This window comes from Anopheles merus, chromosome 3L (genome assembly GCF_017562075.2).
Source record: "Anopheles merus strain MAF chromosome 3L, AmerM5.1, whole genome shotgun sequence".
NCBI classification, from domain to species: domain Eukaryota; kingdom Metazoa; phylum Arthropoda; class Insecta; order Diptera; family Culicidae; genus Anopheles; species Anopheles merus.
The window spans coordinates 3,841,963-3,869,804 of NC_054085.1; the positions used below are offsets into that span (position 1 = coordinate 3,841,963).

At 39.7% G+C, this 27,842-nt stretch overlaps 2 protein-coding genes across 3 annotated transcripts; one reads left to right on the plus strand and one right to left on the minus strand.

The window, feature by feature from the left end:
• Positions 1–19,134: 19,134 nt before the first annotated feature.
• Positions 19,135–20,720, plus strand: LOC121600196. Its single transcript, XM_041928607.1, has 2 exons — positions 19,135–19,315; positions 19,466–20,720. Exon 2 carries the CDS (start codon positions 19,470–19,472, stop codon positions 20,568–20,570), a length of 1,101 nt encoding a protein of 366 aa, XP_041784541.1. The 5' UTR covers positions 19,135–19,315; positions 19,466–19,469; the 3' UTR covers positions 20,571–20,720.
• Position 20,721: 1 nt separating this feature from the next.
• On the minus strand, positions 20,722–27,842 carry LOC121600195. Of its 2 annotated transcripts, XM_041928605.1 has the most exons (7): positions 27,582–27,842; positions 27,389–27,491; positions 27,162–27,310; positions 23,074–23,208; positions 22,560–22,983; positions 22,188–22,495; positions 20,722–22,098 (listed from the first exon to the last, which is right to left on the minus strand). In XM_041928605.1, the coding sequence occupies exons 4-7, from the start codon at positions 23,201–23,203 to the stop codon at positions 20,912–20,914; spliced, it is 2,049 nt and encodes a 682-aa protein (XP_041784539.1). In that variant the 5' UTR covers positions 23,204–23,208; positions 27,162–27,310; positions 27,389–27,491; positions 27,582–27,842; the 3' UTR covers positions 20,722–20,911. The 2 variants fall into 2 exon arrangements, with proteins under 2 accessions (XP_041784539.1, XP_041784540.1); XM_041928606.1 differs by lacking the exons at positions 27,162–27,310; positions 27,389–27,491; positions 27,582–27,842 and having other exon boundaries at positions 23,074–23,370.

Genomic DNA, 27,842 nt, shown 5'->3' on the forward strand with positions numbered 1-27,842 from the left:
TAAAAATGTTACTTTACCACGTTTTATGAAGACACAACAACAGTTTAACTAACGCAATAAACACAAAAGCTGGGGAAGCTTGCAGTGATTTAGTTAGACCGACCCGCTAGAAACCAGACTGCAAGCTGGCATTCCACACCGGCTACGAGCAGACGAAGATGTAACGCTACACCGGCCACGAGCGGACAACGGCGACATGCGCAAGTAATGCGACACGCAGACCGATCGTGAGAACGGACCAATGCAGCCAGCAACCAGCGGCTTCGTTAGAACATTAGCTCGTTAGGTTTAGGCAGTCGAAGTCGAAGTCTAGAGTCAGCCAGATATAGATCATAGTTTAGCTTTAGTCAGGAGTAATCCTGTTTGTGTAAAATAAAAATCTTTTTTTATGGCCAACCGGCCTAGATAAAGATTAACTGGCGCTCGAATAGGGACCTCTAGTGAAGTGAAAATCAAGTGACGAGTAGTGATCGCGAAAGAGCGTAATCACACCGTGCTTAGAACATCTCCCGATCGCAGATTGCAGCCGTGTGTATGAGCACCTAAGTAGCCGGTAGCAGCCAATAACTCGTTGCCGGAGGAAAGGGACAACGCCGACACACCGAGAAGGAAAAATTCACCGGAGGCCCGAGCAACAGAAAACCAACCCCGTCAGAGGAGGCGAAGCAACCAGCCCCGTAAGAAGGGTGAAGCATGAATTTATTAATGTAAGTAAAACTTTCAATCATAGTAAGTATAAACACTTATTAAAGCGACAAAAAATATTAAAACATTATAATCAGTGTTAAAGTGAGTGATTAGTGAGTGAAAAGAAAATCATTATCACAAAAGTTAAGTCAAACTGGAGGAATTAGTTCAATCATTACGACAATTCTCAGTCACAGTAAAATCTATAGATAACGAAGAAAAACTAACAAACAAAGATATGGAGGCACTAGCTGGCAGAATTGCAGCTTTAGAAGCACGTTTTAGTGAAAGCAATGTTACAGATGATTTTCAAGACCCACCACTTTTTTTTACAAAACAAGATGGTAGTGCAGTAGATCCCGAATCTTTCGAAAAAATCCCTGGAGTTGTAAAAGATCTCCCAATTTTCTGCGGTGACCCAAGTGAACTTAATAGCTGGATCAATGACGTAGATGGGATAATCCGACTATACCAAACTATATCTAGCCATAGTTTGGAAAAGCAAAATAAATTCCGCATGATTTGTAAATTCATACGTAGAAAAATTAGAGGTGAAGCCAACGATGCTTTAGTAGCATCTAACGTAGGGATAAATTGGAATATGATGAGGAAAACTCTCATAACTTATTATGGAGAGAAGCGAGATTTGGAAACTCTCGATTTTCAACTTATGAGTGTCTACCAAAAAGGTCGAACTTTGGAAGTTTATTACGACGAGGTTAATAGACTTCTTTCACTTATTGCAAATCAGATACAGACAGACGATAGATTTAACCATCCGGAAGCTTCGAAAGCTATGATTGGAACATACAACAAGAAAGCGATCGATGCTTTTATCAGAGGTCTCGATGGGGACGTTTATAAATTTATTCGTAACTACGAACCAACATCCTTAGCAGCAGCCTACAGCTATTGCATTTCTTTTCAAAACCTAGAGTGCCGTAAGATGCTAACAAAACCAAAACATTTTAACACACCCCCGTCAGCCCCCAGAAACCAAATACCTTTGCCCACACCTCATCTACCACCAAGAGTGTTCCAACACCAACAAAGACCAATGACAGCGAACAACGTAAGACCTCATTTTGCGCACCATCCACCGATTCAAAATTTTGCAGGAAATTTTACACAACGTCCTGTTTGGAATCAACCAAATCAGCAAAGACCAATTTTTCAGCGCACAAATTTTAATCAACCAAATCAGATGAAAAATTTTACACAGCAGAGAAACAATTTTCGCCAAAATGGACCTGAACCGATGGAAATAGACCCATCAATTAGGTCACATCAAGTTAATTATGCGAACAGGCCGAACTCCTCAAACATTCGTCCATTGAAAAGACAAAGAGCTTTCAATATTGAAGCAGTTCCGCGACGTGAATTAGAACCGACTTCATATGAAGATAATCTCTACGATGATGATGTCGAAAGTCAGGCGTCATACGAACGATATATGAGAAATGTAGAAAAGCAAGAAAAACTAAATGAAACTTCTCATTACGACGAAATTTCTCGCGAAGCAGAATTAAATTTTTTAGATCAAAATCAGCCTTACCATATTTTATATACCATGGTAAGGCAGGTCAACAAATTAAAATTCTAATCGACACTGGATCTAATAAAAATTTCATCAACCCTTTACATGCGAAAATTTCTCACGACGTTATAAACCATTTTTTGTATCATCTGTGGGAGGAGATTTACTCATCACAAAATATTCACAAGCTCAAATATTTGCCCCTTATTCCGATGTAAATGTCAAACTTTATCATTTGCAGGGACTAAAATCATTTGACGCCATATTAGGTTATGATACCATCAAAGAAATGGGAGCATTTGTAGACGCTAAAAGAGACAATCTAGTTCTTGAAAATTTTATAATACCTCTCTCACTTCATCCATTACAGGAAGTTAACAGAATTGAAATAAGAGACACACATCTTAACCACCAAGAAAAAGAAAAATTACATTTATTTCTTAACAAGTTTCAAGATTTATTCCAGCCACCCGACGAAAAGTTGCCCTTTACAACAAAGGTAGAAGCAACCATAGCCACGAATGATACGGAACCAATTTACAGTAAGTCATACCCATACCCTTTGTCCCTCAAACAGGAAGTGGAAACACAGATAAAAAATTATTAAATAATGGTATAATTCGACCATCTAGGTCACCATATAATTCACCTGTGTGGATAGTTCCCAAAAAGGTTGACGCATCTAACGAAAAAAAATATCGACTTGTGATCGATTACAGAAAAATAAACCTGAAAACTAAAAGCGATAGATATCCCATTCCCGATACTTCAACAGTACTTGCCAATCTAGGAAATAATAAATATTTTACAACACTCGATCTAGCATCGGGATTTCACCAGATTCGTTTAGCAGAAAAAGATATCGAAAAAACCGCCTTTTCCATCAATAATGGAAAATACGAATTTTTAAGATTACCTTTCGGTCTGAAAAATGCACCTTCGATTTTTCAGAGAGTGATGGACGATGTTCTTAGAGAACATATTGGAAAAATTTGTCACGTATACATAGACGATATAATAGTCTTTGGAAAAACATTCGACGAACATCTGAAAAACTTGGAAATTGTTTTGAATACATTACGAGAAGCCAATTTTAAAATACAGCCAGACAAATCAGAGTTTTAAGAACAGAAGTTGAATTCTTAGGATTCATTGTTTCAGAATATGGCTTGAAACCAAATGAGAAAAAGATAGAAAGTATCTTAAAATACCCCGAACCTCAAACTATTCGAGAACTAAGATCATTTTTAGGACTGTCTGGATATTACAGAAGATTTGTTAAAAATTATGCAGCTTTAGCAAAACCTTTAACAAAACTTTTAAGAGGGGAGGATGGCCAAGGCCACTGCAAAATTACAAAAAATCAATCTAAAAATTTTCCGATAAAATTAGATGATGATGCCAAACGCGCTTTCAAAACTCTTAAGGAAGTTTTATCATCCGATGATGTTTTAGCATACCCCGATTTTGATCATGATTTTATTTTAACTGATTTAACTGACGCTTCTGACAAAGCAATCGGAGCTGTTCTTTCCCAGAACGTTAATGGTGTTGAAAAACCAATAACATTCATATCTAGAACACTATCAAAAACAGAAGAGAATTATGCTACAAACGAAAAAGAAATGCTTGCTATAGTTTGGGCTTTACATTCTCTACGTAATTACATTTACGGTGCAAAAATAATAATATTAACAGATCACCAACCTTTAACATATGCAATGTAACCAAAAAATAACAATGCAAAATTAAAGCGATGGAAAGCATTCATAGAGGAACATAACTATGAGCTAAGTTACAAACCTGGAAAAACCAACGTGGTAGCTGATGCTCTTTCACGCATACAAATTAACTCACTAACTCCTACACAACACTCTGCCGAAGAAGATGATCTTTCTTTTATCCCTTCTACCGAAGCTCCAATTAATGTTTTCCGAAACCAATTAATTTTTCAAAAAGGTACTATTAGTTCCTACGAGTTTGTAAACCCCTTTCCTAAGTTTAAAAGGCACACTTTCATAGAACCACAATTTTCAATCGATTTTATAAAAGACAAACTTAAGAGATTCATGATACCTGGTATAATAAATGGCATATTCACTGATGAGCCAACCATGGGGATCATTCAAGAAACCTTTAAAAATCTATTCAATATATCAACCATGAAAGCAAGATTTTCACAAACTCAAGTTCAAGACATTTGTGATCAAGAACAACAGATAGAAGAAATTCGTAAAATACATAACTTTGCTCATAGAAACGCTAAGGAAAATTCATTACAAGCTATAAAAAAATTTTATTTCACTTCCATGAGAAACAAGATAGAACAATATGTTAAAAACTGCGAAACTTGCAAAGTAGAAAAATACGAAAGAAGACCCCTGAATACATACCAGTTAAAACACCAATCCCAAAATATCCAGGAGAAATTGTTCATGTTGATATATTTGCGTATAATGCAAATTTTTTATTCATCTCGTCAATGGACAAATTTTCGAAATATTTGAAATTAAAACCAATTAAATCAAAATCCATAGCAGACGTTAAGGAAGTACTGCTACAATTATTATACGATTGGAATTTGCCTAGACAAATTATATTTGATAACGAATGTACATTTGTATCGAACGTCATAGAGCAGTCCATACTAAATTTAGGTGTATCAATTTTTAAGACACCAGTGAATAGATCAGAGTCAAATCGACAAGTGGAACGTTGTCACTCCACGATCAGAGAAATCGCAAGATGTACAAAAGGTTTGAATCCAGACATGAGCTTAATTACCTTAATACAACAAGCCGTGTATAAGTATAATAATACTATTCATTCTTTTACAAAAGAGACTCCCAGAAAAGTATATATTGGAGAGCAATCAGAAGAACTTTCATTTAGAGATAGATCAAAATTAAAAGAAAAAATTGAGAGTAAAATTATAAAATATTTGAAGTAAAAAATGAAAAGATTAAAGATGATAAGTACCAAGATTACGAACCGAATCAATTTGCGTATGAAAAAAATAAAACTATGAATAAGCGTGACAGTCGTTATAAGACAGTGGTAGTTAAGGAAAATCATCCAACGTATATAATAGATTCGAACAATCGAAAAATCCACAAAATAAATTTAAGAAAAAATTAATGATATAATTATGATTTAATTAATTTTCTATTACAGAATCGCGTTTTTCACACTATATGGTGTTCTACAAGCTAGCATAAACATTTTCGACTTAACAAACAACCCATTGGCTATTGTTCCGTTAGGACAAGCAAAAATTAGGATCGGATACTTGAGGACGATTCATCCAATTGATCTTACCGAGCTAGAAGAGATAATTTCTCGAGTTTTTGAAAATAGCACAAACAGTACAGGAAAATCCCCATTGCAAAGTTTAATTAATTTGAAGCTCGAAAAACTTAACGCCACAATTTCTAAGATTAGGCCACGTAGACTTCGAACGAAAAGATGGAACAGTATAGGTACCGCCTGGAAGTGGATAGCTGGCAGTTCCGACGCAGAAGATCTAACGATAATCAACACCACCCTGAATTCGCTCATCCTACAAAACAACGAGCAGCTATTAATCAATAATGGTCTCAGCAGAAGATTCCAAGAAACAACCAATATTGCTAATCATGTTATCGACCTTCAGAATAGGATCCAAAGGGAACATCAAACTGAGATACAATAGATCATTAAGATAGCAAACCTAGACGCATTACAAGCCCATATAAAAACACTCCAAGAAGCCATACTAGCCGCTAAGCATGGGATACCGAATAGCGTGCTACTATCAATAGAAGACTTAAACACCGTTGCAGAATTTCTGGCACAAAATGGCATTTACTATACATCAGTTGAAGAAATGTTAACACAAGCCACAGCACAAGTTACCATGAATTCAACACACGTGATATTTATGCTAAAGTTTCCACGTCTATCCTATGAAACTTATGAGTACAACTATATCGACTCTATCATACAAAATGATAAGAGAATCTTAATCAAGCATAACTACATAATCCGGAATCTAACCCATATGTTCGAATTACCGCAGCCCTGTATCGATCAGAGCAGCCACCAGCTTTGCGAAAGTAAAGATCTGGAAGAGCCTTCACGCTGCATACGACAACTCGTACAAGGGGAGCATACAGAAAGTATGTACGAAAAGGTGTATTCAACGGGATTAGTTAAACACATTAACAATGCGAATATTCTATTGAATGATGCCACTGCCGAAATTTCATCCAACTGCAGCAATATAAACCACATTCTTAATGGATCATATCTCATACGATTTCACAACTGCAATATCTTTATTAACGGAGAACTCTTTCCCAGCACAGAAGTTTCGATAACCGGTAAACCATATATATCAACCCTTGGCCTCATCGCTAAAGAAGACGGCATCAGAGACGAACCTTCAATTGAACATCTTCGAAACATAACATTGAAGCACAGAGAGAAACTACATACCATCACCCTGGTTAATAATTCCCTCACATGGAAACTTCATATCTTTGGGTCAATTGGGCTAACGACAATTGTTCTGATAACAATAGCAATTTTATATTTCATTACCAGTATAAGAAGAACGAAAATAAGCCTCAACATTCCAACGAACAACACCAACCGACAGGATGTCCACCACATAGAAACCTTCGTGAAAAAACCCACAACATTCCATGCTCTCGGCAGACTTTGAGGGCAAAGTCATCTAAGAAGGGAGGAGTTAGACCGACCCGCTAGAAACCAGACTGCAAGCTGGCATTCCACACCGGCTACGAGCAGACGAAGATGTAACGCTACACCGGCCACGAGCGGACAACGGCGACATGCGCAAGTAATGCGACACGCAGACCGATCGTGAGAACGGACCAATGCAGCCAGCAACCAGCGGCTTCGTTAGAACATTAGCTCGTTAGGTTTAGGCAGTCGAAGTCGAAGTCTAGAGTCAGCCAGATATAGATCATAGTTTAGCTTTAGTCAGGAGTAATCCTGTTTGTGTAAAATAAAAATCTTTTTTTATGGCCAACCGGCCTAGATAAAGATTAACTATTTTATAGCTTTATGTATTCTGAAACATCCGAACTAAATTTTTCATGCACGTTGCCAGTTGTATTGTTTTGGAATAATCTGAATTTTGCTTTAATTGCTAGGTCCATAAATGACTGCAGGTTGATCCCGCGTACTTTGACCAATCTGGATTTGACAATTAGGGAACCACAGATTTATAAAAAGCTTAGCAGTCTCCAGAGGTATCCCCGTTCATGATGGCGACCAAAATCAGATACATAAACCTGCCTGTTGTCTATTTATCCACCTTGCTCAAATGACGCTTTCAGATACAGCACACGTAATTCAATTAGGTACACTTGAACTAAATGATTGATTGTTTGAAATGAAATGAACTTTGTGGGTTGAAATTAATTTTATGGTAATCATTAGTGCTCTGTACATATTTTATATTTTTTCCCGTTAAAAATATATGTGTGTGGATAATTTTGCGTAATGAACATAATTTTCTATGGATGGGTTACGTTTTTGAGCTGCTTATTTGTCTAAAAAACAAGTGCCCTCAATTAAATTTCACTAGGTGTAGCTGTGCGATACGTATAAACTGGTGAGTTGCTCACTCAAAAGCAATCAGCTGCATTGATCTACGTACCTCAAATTTAGTCAAAAATTTTGAAGCATTTTCCTTAAAATACCAATAAAATATTCATAAACCACAGATTTTTATTGAAATTAAATGTTAGTACAATTAAATAACCCTAGCTACGCGTCAAATCAGGTACACTCATGTAGATATATTAAGAGGCAAAATTTCATGAACAAGCGACAAAAATTGGTGACCATGGGACAAAAATTGGTGTCTTCGAGACAAAAATTGATGCGCACTGACAAAAATTGACGCCTTCGAGACAAAAATTGATGCACACTGTCAAAATTTGACGCCTACGAGACAAAAATTGATGCACACTGTCAAAAATTAGTGACTTCGAGCCAAAATTTGACGGCAACGGCTGTAATGCTGTATGCAAGTAATGCCGACCATATATTCTCTTCTACTTCATTTATTCATACATTTTTTTCATTTTATTATAAAAATAACGGTCGAATTTAAATTTGGAATCGCCTGAATTTGATTAAAAAATAAGCACAATACGAAAAGAGGAAGAAGAGAAACGTCATTCTCCATACAAAATGTATGGAATACCCGGGTATGCTGGTTGTCAACTTACGTGGTAAAGTTAAAAAAAATCAAAATAAAATACTTACAGGCTGTTTAAAATTACAACTTACGCACCAAAAAATCATAAATTAAAAGTTGGTAGGCTACGGAAAATTTCAGGTCAATAAAAGCAATGAATCAAAAGTTATTGCAGTTCGAAGTTGAAAAAAATACCCGGGTATCCGGTTGCCAACTTAAAGGTTAAAGGATCGGAACGGAACGACCAATACTAGATCAAACACACTTGAACTGTTAGAAGAAGCATCGAATAGCAACGTGCCGGTATTTTAAGTAAATCTTGCGCTACTTAGGATTGACGGGGTAGGGTATGTTAGCACGTTTTTGCGTATACTGTGGAGGCAGCGTGAAAAATATAAACAACACAACTGCTGTAACTAGCGACCACGATACGTAGATAGATCAAGTTAGAAAAGGTGCTGCTAGGTGGCGTAAAGGTTGTTATCAACAGAAAGAGGCAAACAATACGTTACGAAAGCGATGATGAGACAAGATCCTGCCCCCGGTCATACACCCCGTTAGACGGCGCTCTAGCAGCAATCGAACACGACATCCGACACGAACAAACCCATATTATCATATGGAGGTGCACTGTCAGACACAAACAAACAAACAAAACAAACCTCGAGTCGAACCTGTCAGTTGATTCTGTCTGTGATGTTCGATACCCACCTGTGCTGTGAGAATACTTCACAGCTACAGTAGATAGAATTCAATTTGGAACATTCTCAAGTTTGTTTACGTAGTTTTTATCTTTTTATTCTGTAAATTGTGTGTCAAACATTTTCTAATTGAGTTTAGACTAGCAGCATACTTTTTTTTAATAGTCGCAAAAGATTATGGACTAGCATCCTTTATTTTTGATTACGAGCAATGGATTATTGAATAGGAGCAATTAATTTCAGCAGGTTCCTGCATGACAGTCTAAGAGCGACGCGTTTATAACATCCGGTGTGACAAATCGACTTGAATAATAATCTGTGGATAATATTTAATTTCATCCGCTCATTTCTTTAAATAATTTGTTTTACTGTTATATATCATCCACAAAGAAAGATATGTTTTATCTGATAGGTATTCGATGCTATTGTTTTGTTTTTATGAATGCACAATACAACACAAAAGCACTTAACGGATGAATTGAAATATGCAGTAGTGGACCCACAGGCATAACCTAACCAAAAGATAGTTTGCACAAGTTTTTCAGAGTGACCATATGTCCCAAATAGCCAGAATTGCTTAAGCAGCTCATTTTGGCACGCTAAAGATCGCTGCTCTAATTCACCTTTTGCAGTAGATAAACAGCATCAAAGTTCTATGTGGGTCTTTCAAACAGCGCCTAAGCAGCTTCCTTATGCCACGATGCCAGGGATTATTTTTCTTTGTGTTTTATTTTCAAGCAAGAGTCATCGATGAAATAAACAACAAGATTTGTTTCGTTTAAACACATGTGTATATTTTTAAATAATTTGTATTGATGAATTACACAAAATTTTACACAATTTACTGATAATTCACAATCACTTCACTCAATATTCATTCTTCATTTAACGAATCTAACTTGTGCAGCAGCAATGAGATTATTGCCGGCGTCCGTCTTTGACACTTGGACAAGAGCCACCTTGAACCGATGTCATGCATTAAAAAGCTATAAAGATCCACCAATTTCAGTACCCTTTCTTAACAAGTCTTCAAGTTCCATCATGAACCCTACGCATAGTGCTAATCAGCCGCAAAGTTCCAAAGAGTACCATGTGCCTGTTAAAAAGCTCCATAGTTCCGCAAAGTACCGTCTATCTCTTAATCAGCCACAAAGTACGACATCGGAATGATTTTTCGTTAAACAGCCCTAAATCAGCTATACAGGGTTTTCGAGGGTTATATAGACATGTTCAGCGAGATGTAGATTTGTTCAGGCATATAATAGACTCTTTCAGCGAGATATAGATTTGTTCAGGCATATAATAGACTCTTTCAGCGAGATATAGAATTGTTCGGATGTAGGTGTAGACATGTTCGGTTATACTGTAGAGCTGTCACTTTCGTAGCCCTTGGACTGCAGTTTGGATCATTCTCATCAGAAGGTAAACAAACGATTTTCGAAAAAATATGCTTTTTTCAACTAATTTATGTATTAAGCAGCTTGGAGAATGATTATTAGCTACTTTTAGGACTTTTAAGAATGAAAAATTGAACCCTGCGGCACAGTGTGTAAACAAAACAACTGACAGCTCTACAGAATCGCTGAACATGTCTACGCCTACTTCCGAACAATTCTATATCTCGCTGAAAGAGTCTATTATATGCCTGAACAAATCTATATCTCGCTGAAAGAGTCTATTATATGCCTGAACAAATCTACATCTCGCTGAACATGTCTATATAACCCTCGAAAACCCTGTAAAGTACGAGCTGGCTATTTGGGGTAGTTCTATCGATTTTCGATCGAATTTCGGTTTAAAATTGAGCACACTAAAACTCAATTTTTATGACCGAAAATCAAATATTTTACTAAGTATTCACCGTTTATCAATAAAATTGGAATTCAATAAATTTTGTGAGTGAATAAAAAGTTGTTTTTACCGAAAATTACCGTATTTGCTTTAGATTTCCTACCGGTAACCTCTAAAAACAATCTGGTCACTCCGCGCCAGCAACCGGCCTGCTGAAATCAATTGCTCCTAGTCAAAAATCCATTGCTCGCAATAAAAATAGAGGATGCTAGTCAAGAATCTATTGCGACTATTCAAAAAAAGTATGCTGCTAGTCTAAACTCAATTGGAAAACCCTGTAAAATAGCTATCAATAATATTTGCAATGCTTCACCATCAATTATAACATCAAATATATAGGTTTGAAACGTATAAAACTATTACGTGTATACAGTGCATGTATATGCACTGTACAGGCGGTTCCCAAGATACACGGTTAATGGGGACCGAAAACGGCCGCAAAATACCGCGTATCTCGAATTTCCACGTAAGTCGAATCTCGTGATTCCAGCCAAAATATTACTAATTTTCGTGCAATTTTGCAAGTAGGGTAGCCATCAAATTAATTATTTGATATATTTTTACTGAACTGAACAGTTTTAATCCTTTTGAAATGGTATTTAAATTCGATCATTACGGAAATTATTTGGTATTTCACAATGGATGTGTCATATCAGTACAATTTGCTCAAAGAACTGTCAAATTTAGAAAACCGCGTATCTCCGAATCCGCGTATAAAAGCTACCGTGTATCTCGGGGACCGCCTGTATGTGTTTTGGCATGGATGTTTGTTTACATTTTTCAATTTTAAATTTGAATGATTTTTATGTTATTATTGATGTGAATAACTAGTAAAATATTTGTGGACTCTTCCTCCTGCACATGGATATTCATTTAAACTATGAAAATGCTTCATTTTCGAGATGAAAAGATGGGCGTATTGCAGTGCATCATGACAGGTCTATAAGACATCGAACAGCAGACAGAGCACCTATCGAACAGAGTCGTGTTTTTTTGTCTAGTTCGACTGGTCCCAGAGCGCTACCTTAATGTTCGAACATAGACAGAAAACGGCGCGAAACCAGACCAGACATGTTTAAAATATATAATTTGTATCAACGTTAAAGATCACTTTCTTATTTAAAAACACCCGGAAAGAAATTGTTACCGAAGTAACATCGTATGTTAGTTGCATATCTATTACGCTTTACACGCAGCGTACCCGGTTTCTAGTTTAAGTTAATCGCGCACCTCGCGAATTTACAGTTTAACACATTGTTCAATAATCGCATGCTTAACACCCTCCCCCTCGTAATTTACCACGATAAACTACCCAAAAGAATAAGAACGGGTGACGGTTCTTCATTCACGATTCTAAATAGGAATTGCCCGCAAGCAATCTGGTTGTCCAGACGCCAGCTGTGATGATCCGCATGCTTGACGGGAATTCCCTTGGAGTCACGCTATCTTCCAGCACCCTTTTGGTCGCTGTTGCTTCACGACGAGTTGGTGCTATTTGGACTTCACGTCAACTACTGCTATTTTGACGACCGCTCGCTTCCTGTAGCCGTCTTCACGGGCACGACGCGAACTTGCCCATCCGCAGCCGGGTGCACTTCCAGTACTCAGCACTTCGGCCAATGTCCCGGGGGTGCGTTGTCGATCGTGAGCCCCACTACGTCTTCACTTGTTCCGCCTTGTTGGTCCACTTGTTCCATTTGATGAGGGTTAGCAGATACTCCTTCTTCCAGCGATCCCAGAAAACCTTAGCGTTTTTATGGGTCACTTTAAACTGTTGCCTGGGTAAGTAAGATATGTCCAGGCTATCCGGCGACAGGGTCTTAACTCCTCGTTCAATAAAGAAGTGGCACGGCGTCAGAATCTCGTCTTCCTCGTTGGACAGCGGTATGTGCGTCAATGGCCGCGAGTCGATCATGGCCTCTATTTCTATCAACACCGCTCGCAACGTCTCTGGGTAGGGGTGTTGGGTCTTCCACTCAGTAGCAATGTGATGTAGTGTTTTCTTCACTATTTGAATAAGCTGTTCCCACGATCCTCCGAAGTGGAGAGCGGACGGTGTATTGAATTTCCATTCAATGTTGTATTTCAGCGCGGCATTTCTTCCCATTCTCTCTCCGATTTCTTCCATCAACTTCTTCATTAGCCTTTCCGCGCCTATAAAGTTGGTCCCGTTATCGCTGTATAGGTGGGTGATTTTGCCTTGCCGATTCGTGAAATTCTTCAGGCAGACTAAGAAGCTATCAACGTTTAACTTCTCAGCCAGTTCAATGTGTATAGCCCGCGTACTCATGCATGTGAATATTGCCCCCCATCGTTTCTCGATGAACCTCTTCACGGTGACGTCGAGGGGCCCAAAATAATCCACTCCCGAGTGTAGGAATGGCGTATTGTGAAGGTGTGTCCTGAAAGATGGCAGAGGCGCCATCAAAGGAGTTTGCGGGGTAGCGGTGTTGAAAATACATCTCTGGCAGCAGCCTTTAACAGCTTTCAAAACGTTTCGCAGCTGCACGATCCAGTAGGTTTGCCGCAGAGTGCCGATCATGACATTGTCGGCCTGGTGATGATACTTCTCGTGATAGTTCCGCACAAGAAGCTTGACGATGCGCGGTTTCTGCGGCAGAAGTATTGGTGAGCGCGCGTTTTGGTAGCGCCGTCGCGTTCTCTAGACGGCTTCGCGACCTCAGGAGATTGTGTTCGTCTAAATAAGGCGACAATGTTTTAATATTACTCTTGCTGGATATTTCCTCCCCCCTTGTTAAGGTCTCCATTTCATCCGGGAACCCCTCCCATTGCGCCTTGCGCAACAAGGCGTACTTGGCATGTTCTACGTCTTCACATCCAAGCATCTTGTTGAACGCCTTCCGGTCTTTCAAAGAGTCCACGAACTTCTTTAGGAATGTGTGATGGCGAAGCAGGCGGTCCCATGTTGAATAGTTCAGTTCGGGAACCACTGCCTCGTGATGGTGAAGCACTGGGTTTGCCACAACACGCTTCTCCTTCTCTGTGTCTGAGACAGGCTGGTGCTCGGGACAATCACACTCTCTTGATAACATGAATTATGGACCATTAAATCACATGCTTGCGTTGGTCACGTTTGTGGCGGCATCGGCTGGATTTTCCTTTGAAGGAACCCATCTCCATTGGCTAGCGCTGCTCGTGTCCAGAATTTCGCTCACTCGATGCGCTACAAATTGCTTGTACTTCCGATGCTCACTATTGATCCACGACAGTACTGTTCGTGAATCTGTCCAGACCGTGGTGCGGTGGATTGGCAGTCTGAGTTCTTTTGCAACGGTTTGGGTGAGCCTCGCTCCCAAAATGGCGACTTGCTACTCGAGCTTTGGAATCGTTAATGAATGGATCGGAGCCACTCGAGCCTTGGCAGCGAAAAGCCTTACGACGTAGCACCCTTTGAAGCAGCTTCTTCCGTACACGCATGCTGCAAATGCATCAAGAAATGCGTCCACAAAGGTGTGGATATCGATCGGCGCATTTCCTACCGCGGTTATTGGCCTAGGAATGGCTAGAGCCTTTGCTTCACTGATGGTTGTCGTTAGTGTTGGCCGTTCCGGTCCAAACCTAGTAAAAAAGTTCCGTTATTTATGTAGGCCGTTCCGTTCCGATCCTTAATACAAAATCGTTCCGTTCCGTTCATCCCGTTCTTTCCGTTCTTTCCGTTCATTCCGTTCCGTTCCGTTCATTCCGTTCATTCCGTTCCTTTCGTTTCGTTCTTTCCGTTCATTCCGTTCTCTCCATTCATTCCGTTCCGTTCAATTCGTTCTTTCCGTTCACTCCGTTCCGTTCCGGTCTTTGCTGTTTCAATATTGTTAGCAAGGTGCTATCGTTCGTGCGTTCCGTTCGTTGAAAAAACCGGCATTGACCGGCTGTTGCTTGCTGCATGCAAGATAACTGTTCACTCTTTTTCGCACACAGTATGTGTTGCCTGTGCACTCTCCCATGCTCACAGGAATATTCATCGCACTTCGTCGCGTATCGTTTATAAAAATCGTGATCAACGAAACCAAAAATAGTGTTGCATTTGGTATTATGGTGCAATTTGTAACATCTTTTATACTTTTTGTTATAATTTAGCTGATCTTAACTAGACAAATAATTGTTATAAAATTTAAATCTGTTCTCATATGGCAGACCGGGTTGGAGAAGATGTATTATAATATGTGAGTTTGAACAACGAAAAATAAAATGTATTTATTTTTTGTGCCACGATATTCACTTGATCTTGGCACTCGGCATGATTCCAATATTTAGCCATTCGATTCGAAGCATTCTGTTCCATTCGACAACCGTTTGAGTGCCGTGATGTTGTAAACGATTTATGTGGAAAAAAACTAATTGTTTTAAGTGGTAAGGGAAATTCAAATAATTAGTCAATCTCGTGATACAATCGTCAATTCGTACCATTCAATAACATCTGCATGGGTAAAAGCCTCGAATGGATTGTGCCCCCATACGCTGGGATGATTATCCTGCTTTGGGCATTTAAGTTACTGATAGCCACGGCACAGGAAGGCTTTGACCGAAAATGGTCGTCGCATCTAAAAAGTTTAAAAAATGCTAGATAATAAATGCATGCTTTATATTAGCACAGCTAGTACAGCTTACTGGCCATAGGTTTAACTCATCTAGATTTGGTGTCAGATATGATTTCAGATTGAAGAAACGCCTTTTCATATCCTGTAACAAGTGACAACCCCCCCCCTCCTCCCCCCGGAAGACAGTTTGGCTTCTAAGCTCTGGGTAGGTACTTTTGCACCCCAGGTTCACGTTCCGTTCTGTTTGAAAAATGAACTAGTGCCGTTCCGTTCCTTTTTTTAACGAAATTCCCAACAATAGTTTTCGTCCATTCATGCCACTTTGTTGCGAGATTATCGGTAATATTTACGTCCCAGTCCTCAACGGCTAGGTGGACAGCCTGCACTATAATCCTCCCTTGAATTGTAAGTTGGCTGATCATAAATACACATGACGAAACTTAACACCTCTCGTTTAGTGGGGAGTTCTCCGCCGACATCGGTGTGAGCTCTAGCTATATTTACTTTGTAACCAAACGTGTCCAGTGGCGTATTCCACTGCACATTTAATATCTTTTCGACGCACCGGTTTTTTTCCTTGATGTCCACAAACCTTTGGTGGTGCTGATGTTCTTCCGGTATTGTTTGTCTCAACTTTGAATTATTCAACACAAAATTCCTTATGAGGAATCCACCAATCGCGTGAACATTTCTCACCTGTTTCACCGTTTCGATGGCCTCTTCCAGTGAGAAGAAGCTGTGAAAGTAGTCGTCCACATAATGCTGGCGAATGATGGGTCTAAGGGCCAGCGGGTTAGTAAGTTGATGCTCTTCGGCGTTTCGATTTTTCGCCGCTTGAGCGCATGATGGCGAGCACGTTGCACCAAACATCATGACTTGCATTACATACGTATCCGGCTGCCGAGCTGCGTTTCCTTCTCACCACAGTATGCGCTGTGCGTCCTGGTCCTCCTTTCTTATTTTTACTTTGTGTAACATCTCCTTGATGTCTCTACCAACGAAAATGGTGGGATCCCTTCACGGCATCTCGGCAGTATTCCAAATAGTAACGGTATTTTGTCAGGCCCAGTGAGGAACAGGGAGTTTAAGGAAACGTCTTTAAACCTTGTGCCAGAGTCGAACACTATCCTTAGTTTGGGCAACAGCTTATTCTTGTTCAAAACCACGAAGTGCGGCAAATATAATGTACGCGTCCCGTGCAGGGCTGCTTCTTCTCGTGAGAGATTTCTTATGTAGCCCTTCTTCTCATTCTCATTGAAGGTTTCAAGCAGCCAAGTCTGTAATTCCGGATCCTTTTTTTAACTGCTTTTCCTGACTCACTAGACGCCGTAAAGCAGCTTGTAAGCTGACCAGAAACATCAACGAAGTGGGAGCTAACCTCTTCCATAACAGACTTATCTCGTAACGTCCCACCGATTTCACTTGAATGTTATCAATAATTTTCTCGGCATCTTGCTCGACTTTACTATTGCTACTGGTTTCACTCCAAAGTCTTCTGTACTGAAGTAACGTTGGTTCATGTTGGTCATGGCTTTTTCTTCATAGTGGATCATCATAAGATGTTCGGATGCTTCGTGCAGATTAGTGTCCATCCTGAAGATAACCCATACTAGCTTCGTCTTAATCGCCATTGACTCATCACTTTGGCCCATTTTTCGTCCTAGTGGTATTAGTAAGTGACTATGGTTAAGGCCAATTAGGACGGTTGGTTTCGCTCTCTTATACTCGCTGACTTCGATTTCTCTCAGATGAGGATATTCATCTGCAACATCACCGCAGTCAATGGATTGGCTCGGGAGCTGGAGCGTTTATATCGTTCTCATCTTCTCTAGAAGATGCTCTTCCTTCTCCTTCTCTCCTCTTACAAAGCAACTTACTCTCTTACTTTCGTCTTCTCGGATGGATAGATTCTGTGTCCATGTCATGGAACAGAAAATGCGTATGGAAATGCAAATGTAGCATACGTTTTGTCTCTGTTTCGCAGAACAATTAGCACGATTAGATAGAAAATGTTTTGCTGTGCCTGGTGATAATTTGTGTTGGATGCAAGGGGTAAGTGTAGCAGTTGATGGTGCATTTTCTTGCACCCTTGAATGCCGCATTCTCTTGCTGGTATACAGTTTCGTGCACGGTGATTATTACCGGATCGACAAGCGAAGCATTGTTCTCCAGCGAAGTGCGATTTCTACCCGTTCTTGGGCCGATCTCCGTTAAAACATATCACAACGGTATATTGCGTGGCTTCCGTGACAACACGGACAATACGAAGCTTGGTTCCATTGTCGTGATGTAATGTGTTTAGATGGTCGGGCCCTGTTTGTGTTGATGGCTGAGCCGTGTGCGCTTGCGTACGTTATTAAAGTGGTGGTTTACATGCGGCCCTCCGGTCGTTCCTGCTGGAGGCTGGTGTAGATTTAATGGTTATTTTGCGCATTCCGCTCGCTTTGGAAATTTCTTCAAGAACTTTGCTTGAGGAATCAACAGACATTTTCCGAAGTCTTCTAGCGAAGGAAGCTCGCCCGATTGTATGTTGGATGCTTTAAACTCGATCAATTTTACATGTCGATGAGTGGGTAATTTGCAAGTCAATTCGTTTATCAGCCGATGGTCTTGCAAATATGCTGATTTATTGATTGCCTTTAGATTTGTAATCATATCCTGAATTGCATCGGATAGTTCGGGAATCTTGTGCAGGTTGTCTATCTCGACCTTGCACGTCTTTTAGGTGTTCATCGTACACTAAGTCCGCTCTACTGAATTGTTTCTGAACATGAATTGTTCCTAATGAATATTATTTCGGGAATGTTTACCGGTTCCAAAAATTATCCGCAACATGTTTCTCGGCTTCCCCTTTGAGAGCATGCTTGAGCCGGTTAATATTTTTGACGTATGAAAATTTATCTTCTTCAGTGCTTTCATTGAACGCGCGCTCAAATTTGGACCACATGCCTTGCCATTGTACGGAGAGCTGGTTTAGTGCCGTTCGTTTTAAATATGTATTAGTTTCTATGCTGCTATCCTTCAGCTCTTCGATTGGAGCTACGATGGCCATGTCTTGGCACAAGCCAGTTGGTGTTTGAGCCTTTATTTTAGCATAATCTTTTGTGAATTTAATGCATAAGAATGGTTCATCCACTTTAGGCCGCGGGGCCATGGGGTTTCTCAACGCTCATTTTCTCAAGCACTCATGAGTGCTTTTGAGAAACCTACGTTCTCAACGTTTGTCGAATCGGCACAAAATCGGTTTGAGAATCTTTGAGAATCTTTGAGAATGTTGACGATGCAGCGATCGGCTAACTGAAATATAAGCAATTGTGCTATTTGTTTTTCGATAATCACTTTGGAAAATGTATTCAATATCTATAATTGAAAAAGTTTAAAAAACAATGCGATCAAAAACATTTTTTCTATTCAAAGCTCCAAATAAAACTTGAGTGGCTTTATTAGTTTCTCTGAGTGAGAAAAATTGACGACGCCCAAGTAGAAAAATCGAGCAGTTTTTTGTTCTTTTCTATTTGACATCTCCCGTTTTCAGCTTAGCGGGAGATGGGATTGCACGCACACATGTCCAAGTTTTCGCGGAGACACGCACACATTGAAACCAATGGCAAATAGGTGACAGCAGGCGAAAAAAAATATAGGTTATGTGATTGTAAACATTCTATTTATTCCAGCCTTCGCATCGGATTGAAACCGCGCCTACTTTCTCAAGTTTCCCAGTGCATTGATTCCGTACATAGCTGTGAATTATAGTAGAGAATATTATATACAGGTTGGTTATTAAATTTTGTGTACTTACGCAGATTTGATCGCAGTTCCATCGTTCAGCCGGCACTACCTCAATGAGATGTACTGCTTTCCGTATTTGCGTGAGCTGCGTTAATTGAGAACAAAAGTAATTGAATTGGTTTTACCTTTATAGGAAAATGTCTGAAGCTCCGGTCAACAACAGCAACAACAACAACAACGATAGCAACAACAACATCGTAAAACATCAGCATAAAAACCATCTCATACAAATTGGTCCAGCAGAAAGACAGCAATCGCGCGTTCCGGTTAGTGTATCTCCAGGTGACACATTAAATTCACCTCCCCTGCTTGTTCGCACCACGTCCTTATCCTTTCCAAGTTCTTCAGGAGTTCACAACATTTCATTCCCTTCTCTGCCCCCCAAAATCACAACTCACAATCCAATCCCAGTCCCTCCACGTACCTCTTCGTTGTTCCGTCCAACTTCGATTGTGCAAAACGTTTCGTTCCGGCATTCTGTTTCCCTCCCTCTCAGTCCTACCGTGCCACCACGCACGACTTCTCTGTCCCTTCCATGTTCTCCTGTACAACCACCTGTGCCAATCCGTCCTGATCCAATAGTTTTCGATCAATCAAGTTCCTTGCTCGATTCTTCCGTTGCTTCGCATGTTCCCGTCGTACCTCCTCGAACCAGTTCCTTACCCATTTCCAACACCAATCATCCGATCCTTAAAAAAAATTCACCTGGAGATACACAGTTAGATCGTTTAGAAAAGAAAATAGATATTTTATCAAAAGTATGTTGCCACACTTCACAAGAGGTCAGCCTAGTTTTAAAAAATACAAGCGGCATGAAAAATTCTGAGAGCTTACAGGGACACTTTAAAAGATTAGAAACCCTAGAAATGCTTGAGGAAATGGAGGAAAAACTGAAAACGAACAGCATTTTCATGGCAGAAACAATATACCTGCTTGTAAATATATTGAAAGGTATCAGTGATGTTAATGAAAGATTATCCAGCACGTTAGATCTACTCTTTGATAGAGAATTCTTTTCGTTGTTTACGTGGTCAGGAAAAAGCATACCAGAACCGAAACTACCTTTGGAAAAATATATACATGTAATAGCTCTTTTCAAATTTGTAGGCGGTAGTAACATGGTATCAGTTTCAGATGGAACTGTGAAAGATTTTCTAGTAAAGAAACTTAACCATGGAAAGGCACGAAGTGATGTGAAAGGGTTACGACATACGGTAAAACGTAAAAAAGAAGCTTAGATTTAGATAGATATAATGGTCCATTAATTGTAAAAGTTTTTTATTGAATTAATGATTTAGGCATTTATACAATTAGGATATGAGTTGTGATTCAAGTTGTGATATGAACTATGTTGGAGTAAACGTATATGAATTTAATAAGTAAAAATTATTTATGAAATACCAACAATCTGTTCTAGTTCTTAAGGCATTTCCTCCTTGCATTTTGCCTTATCCCGGGCATACTCGGCTACTTTATTCTAATCATTTTAATACAAAACTAAACTAATAAAAATATTTACCTAAACTTAAACCTTTACTACCTATTCTAAGCCTAACAGCTTACATATAACAATTATGATCTAACTTTCAAATGTATGTAAAAGAGGACTGAAATAAAATGTATTACCCTGATCTAAACTAACTGCCACTAGCTTGCATTTAATTTCTTTTAATTCTATCCTGACTATTTCCTGTGATAAATCTTCTACCCTAGCTGTAAAGTTATAAATTATCGCCGAGCTACATGGTTGGCTAAAAGTGGGTTGTTTCTCCTTTAAGAGTCGTCCTTCTATAAAATATGAATCTGATGACTTTTCTGCAGTACAATACCTTACTATCTGATCCTCCTGTGTTAAAAACCATCCATTTCTATTGCCCTTTCTTAACATAAATTTTGGTTTGACTAACAAAATTACCTCATCTTTTTTTACCTTTAGTGATGGATACACTCTATCATCCTTTTTCCTTGCATCTGCTGCCTCTAATTGCGTTAGTTCTATTAATCTACACACTATCTGGTTTAAAGTTCTATGTCCTGTTCTAGCTAAGTTTTTCATAAACCCTAACTTGTCCTCAATACGATAAGTTGATAAAAATGGAAGAGGCCCGAAATTTTCAACATCTGCTGCTACATGTAGTAAATTATGAACGTTAATTGTTAAATGTGTTCGACTATAAACTGTGCTATATTCTAATACAAATTGTTCGAGCAACTGACCAGCAAATATCCAATATTGTTCAAATAATCTTGAAGAGAATAAATTTACCGCAATGAAAAAAAGCTTATGGTGCTCATAGGCTTCATCTGATATTCTGTTTTTTAACAAAGGTATGCTAACGTGATGTAAAAATGCTGACAATTCGGACCCCTTCCAAAACCCTAAATATTTTAATGCCCTAGGCTTACGATGTATCTCTGACGGGTATTCGATCCTGACTAAAATATTTGAAATTTCTAACTGCTCCTGTTTTGACCACTTCGGAAAAGGGTGTAAAGCACCAGTTGTAAAACCTTTAAGTAATTTTTTTTCTATTCCTAGTGCGAACAAGTGAAGGTCATCGGCTATCGTTGTTTGTGTTACGATGTCTACTTCATCTATATCTAATAATGGCGTGTAATATTTTTGGTGTTTCACGTAGTCTCCGTTTCTAAATTCTTTGTCGGTCCGAACTTCAGCTGTTCCTTCATATATTGTTTTGGTTCCGTCATGGCTGCCAACTATTTTGCACTTAATACATGCTTCCAGCCCAGGAGGATACGTTACTCCTAAAAATATATAATAAATTTGCTGTTACTCTCTACTTCTCTTTGAAAATTCTCATTTCGTACAATTAAGTTTACTGTGTCATTCTTACCTTTGATGAACGCACGAGCTGGTGTATCTGCTACAATAGCTTTCAGGCGAAAGTCGATGATAATTCCGTTAACATCAATGCCTTGCACCAGTACGCGGTTGATATCATCCACTAAAGGCCGGAGAAACCCTTCCAAACAGCTCGGTTTTGTCGCACCACAAAATACACCCAGCACCATGATTGGCAGTGCTGGTAGATTAACTATGTGCATTAATATAGGCCATAGCTGCGTTGGTCCACTATTATGCATCGGAAGTCCATCTACCGCGATATTAGCTTCTATCAATCTGATCACTGGTGGTACAGATCTAGAACGAAAAAGTAAACCAAAAATTACCACATGTTCATTCCAAACAGTCATATTATTCTTACCGATAATATTGTTGGAGAGTGCTTTGTATTCCTTGGTACCAAAGCTGCCCTTCTCCAACGGCCGTAAAATGTCTCTCCACCTGTTTCGGAGTCTTCAGTAGCGTCTTTGCACACCTAGGAAGAGAAATATTTGTAGTTTCACGAGTCAACACCAGCAAATCACTCAATGCAGAATGCGTTATTTTATGAGTTAAAGCCCATATCCTAAGCCTGCTAGCATAAGCATTGCCTTCGGGGGCTTCATCAGCATCAAAATACTCATCCTCATTGACTTCGTCCTCCAATACGCCTTCACTCCAATCGTCTTCCAACACCGAGCAATCAGCGTCTTCATCGTCATCAGAAACGTAATCCGCTGCTTCTGATTCCATGGGCATATCGGCAACTTCAACGGCATCCGGCTGCACATTCCCGTATGATGAAGCTGTAATGTGTAATAATATTACAATATTAACAAATTATTGCTCTGCTTGCGTTTTTCATATTCCATTGTTTTAACACAAACATAACTTACCTTGTTGATCGACACCGCTGCTTGTTCCCGGAAGATTTTCCTCTTCCCATTCCTTTTCAAAGCGCTCCCAAATTGCTTTGGCACGCTTGCTCGCCACTCCACTTTTCTTCAAACGTTTGGACGTATCCATTTTCACTTGGTTTTATGCAAAAGAAATAAAAAAAACAACTTTAAGTTCGAAGCAAAAGAAATCACTTTCATCCGTTTCCAACACCAGTTTGTTTTGATTTGAAAATGCACCCGCAGCTCTTGACGTTTACACACACCACCATACATTTGATGCTCTTCCACACGGATCGAGCAGATTTTTACCCTTCCCCCCCTGTTTTGCCCACATTTCGCCTGACAATTTCTACTTGGGCGGCCACGAGCTCGCGTCTGAGAACAAGTTTTGAGTACTTGAGAAACTTAAATGAGTTATTGAGAATGTTTTCTCAGCTTGAGAAAGCCCCGTGGCCCCGCGGCCTTAGGCAATCGGTTCAGTATGCCAGACGTTAACCACCAGTCGATAAGCATATCGACCAATATAATAACAGATGTGGCGGATTGGTATCGCGAAGCGGCAATTTTGTCATCTGATAAAACGGTGGAAGCAAATGGCTGCCATATCAATAGTGGGTAAAAAGTCGAGCAGTCGTTAAAAAATTGGCTATATCGATCGATTGGCTATATAGATCGATATAATAATCTAAAGAAGTAGAAAAAGTTAATAAATATTGCAGAGTGCACATTCTACATGAATCAGACATTGATTTGGAGAAATACTCCATTAAATATTGGATTGAAGATTGAAATATTCAATGTATAGAAAATAAAGCATTAACATATTTCGTATGAGTTATAAATATTATAAAAAATCGTCCAAAATACGCAAAAAAATAAGTAAAAATGTAATTAATCTGGAAAATTAATTCAAATGCTAGATTACAATGTATTACTTTAAAGCGTTTAAATGATATTTTATAACTTATTTTACTTGGTTTAACGTCCTACGTGGACAAGTTGACCAATACAGGCTTTCGAGACTTATTAAGTACCATGCAGTCGGAAAGTCAGTCCTTGCTACGGGGGGACGGTCTATTTAAGATTTGAACTCTCGACGGTCATGTTGTTATGTCATGCGTGTACCAAGAAACTGCGATACTAAACTTAAAAGGTTCATAACTTAGTAGTAGACGAAATATTTTCCTTTGTTAATTACATCATCGTTTTATAAAAAAATTCAGGCCTTCAAATATAGACGAGGCGAATTCATGGTTCAGCCGCGATTTCATTTAGCAACATACCCGTTGTAGATTGAAGAAACATCCCCCCGTAGTAAGGGCTCATTATTCGGTGGCGTAGCATTGAATAGGCCTCGAAATCGTGTTTAGGCCGTCATGCCCGCGCAGGATGTTAGGTCAAGTAGAAGAACAGGTACATATTCTCTTTCTTCTTATATGGCACAACAACCGTTGTCGGTCAGGTCTGTTAGTACCACTATTGGGATTGATTTTCAGTTGCTTATTTACAGGGCTTTTAGTTGATTTCGCCAGCGTAGCAACGTTGAACGCAACTGCAGCATTTGACAAGACAAGCGCATTAGTTGTTTTCAGAACGTCATCATGCTTAAGACAACGTTCACACTTGATATCACAAGCGCGGTACACAACATTTCAGTGTTGCGAAATCAAACAAGAATTGAACTACACATGTTGAAACGGATTCAGATCAATTGAGAGCAATTGGTTGCAAAATTGGAGAATTGGAGACTGCAAAATTGGTTGTTTACATGTTTTAGAGGAAACATGTTCAATACTTTTTCACTTAAATTCACAATTATAAGGGATGAACACTTTGCCATTACTTTCCCATTACAAAGTAATGCTACTTTGAAAACGTTTATAAGCGGTGGTAAAATGATTGCTTTAAACCACAAAACCCTTTATGATATTGTGTACCGTGCTTGTGATATAAAGTGCGTAGGTTGTCTTAAACGTGATGACGTTCCGAAAACAACAATGCACAACAACAATAACCAAGCATAACAAGAAACAACCTTAACACTGGTTCTTTTATTAATTCCTCTTTAAGCCGTTTGTGGGCTCCTAGTTATTTTCAGTTGTTTGAAAAGGTGTATCTTTCTTTAACAAATGCGTAAGCGGCCTAGCTATTTTCGAATAGTCTTTCACAAACTTCCGGAAAAAAAACCCGTTAACCCCAGGAACGATTGCACCGCTTAAACGTTCTGCGGTATACAAAAATGTTTCACTGCATTTATTTTTTCCAGACTTTGCGATATCTGTCCACTTTTAATCAGATGACCCAAAAATGTTATTTCTCTTTTCATGAATTGACACATTTTCCACTTAATCTTCAAACCGTGCTCTGTTGCCACCTTTAACACCATTTCCGTTTTCCATAAGCATTGCCGTTCGGTTGAGCCATGAACAACCATGTCATCCTTGTACAAATCAAGTAGCTTTTTTGTAATTAGATCAACGAAACACATGATTAACATACTGGACGGCGTGCGACTAAACTCGTACAACGCACGTCTCGTTTCAAACGCTGTATATTTCTTACTGATCTCTGCTACCGGCACATTGAAAAAATCATTCTCTAATTCTATAACTATGAACCATTATGCACATTGTAGTTTTTGCACGACCTCATCGATTACTGGTATCGCAAAACGGTCTTTAAAAATCATCGAATTTAGTTTCCCATAATAGACACACACTCGGTTCATCTCGGCTTTCTTCTACACCACTTCTACCCAACCCAGCTAGCAAAGCCGAAGGCCTTTGTATGGGAGCCATCGCGCTCATCAAGGCTCACTTAGTTGCGCGCATAAAGCAAAATGTGCGCGAAGGCGAAAAAACCCGAAAGCGCTTCGTGTGGCCCTCTCTCGTGTTTCTAGTTTTATTCTCTCTCGCATGTCATCACTCTCTCCCAGTTTTTCGGATTGAAATGAGAATTCACTCTCTTGATTTGGTTGCGGCCCTACTAGCAATGAGAATGAAAAAGTGTGCGACTTTCAGGCGAGGGGCATGTAGGAGCATGGGGAGACGGTTGGAAATACGCGGAATTACGCGGAGGCGCGAGCGTGTTTTGGTTTCTACATAGTTTTTGCACTCACACAATTACACATGTGTGAATGTGTGCGTTCACTTTCAGCCTGCGCGCTCAGTTTGGTTTTCTCGCAGCGGCATGCGGCTATCGGTGTCTCGCTCGCACTAGTGCAGTGAGTGTTCCTCTGTGCGCTCCTTTTCTTGCCACCACACGAAATCGTCAGTTCAGCTCAAGCGTTCGCCGTGAAAGGCCGCGCGCGTGTTAGCCTAAGTCCCGGGCGATCGAAGATTCGCTAAGTGTTGAAGTGTTGTGCACATTGAAATGAAGCTGCGCTTATTTTTCACCATTTATCGTAAATGTGTGATTTGCGCTGCTTTATTTCAATATTTGTTTACTGCATTGAACAGCAACAACGGTATTCATGCAGTTAGACGGCTATTTTAAATAAGACGATTTTTTAAATATAAATAATGTGTGCGATTTTGTGGCAAGATTGTGTGAAGCTATGTGCGAAAATGCCCCTTTATTTGCAATAAAAGTGATAAAATATAAACCGAGTTTAATGTGTTCAAGTTTTTGTTTTGATTCGGGTGCACCAAGTCCGTGTGAAGGAAAGCGCACAGCGCGCTACGAAAGAAACGAGCGGGAGGGGGTGTCAGTCCAACGCAGCGCAATTCGCAGGAATAGGAGTTCAGCTCTGCGCAAGCCGAAAGAAACGGGAAGGAAGGGGTATGATGAAAAAGCGCGAGCGAGCGTTCTTTACAGCGAGAGTGCCTCGTGTATTTTAAAGGCAAGCAAGAGAGCGCATTCTCTCCGTGGTAGCGCTCCATCCGCCAATTTTAATTTCGAGCCCAAAGCAACGGACTTCGGATCCGATCTTGGGCCGGGCCCCCACCGCGTGTTTCTACCTACCCCTCGCCTGAAAATTTCGTTCTCTTTGTCTGTCGGGGGCAGTCTAGCTGCTTCATACTCTTTATTCTCTTCTTTTTGCAGTTCCCACAAGAGGATTCACACATGTGTTCTCACATACTTACATACACTGTGCGGCTGTTTCCAATTCTGTCTTTTCTTCTTCCCTCTTCACACCGCGCTGGAGCCCGTGGTGGTGCGCGTGTTCAGCCTGCTTGGTTCAGGAAAGATGTCATCAGATTTGGCGCGCCTCAACCGCGGTGTTATATGAAGGCTGTTGATGAAAATACACAATTAATAGACACACTTTGTTAAAAAGATTACACTTGATTTAAAGATGTGACAAACTTACCTTTGTGCTTAAGGATCAATTGAAACTTGAACGCCTGTGCACACAGTGTCACACGTTTTAAGTAGTTTGAGGAACAGCTAGCGGTAGCAGCACACATCTGAAACTTGTAATGTGCAAAACATTGCATATTAGAATAATATTAGAATAAGAATAAATGTCACATAGCACTAGACACTTAGAAAAGGACACTTACCCAAACAATTAGATGATAAAAATTCGTCCTCCGATGAAGCAGAAAGAACACCGCGGATGGCGCAGTATGGAAAGTGTTTCACGCAGGAAAAATAGTTCACGCAGCACACAAACACACACTCTCACGTCCACGGTTCAGAGCACACTGAAGTCGCTCTTTGGCTTGGATGGAAAAGAGCAAACACCCTGATGAGTGCGATGGAAGAAAATGACGTGTGTTCAACAGGGATGGGTAGAATCCAACACACGAAGTGTGCAGGAG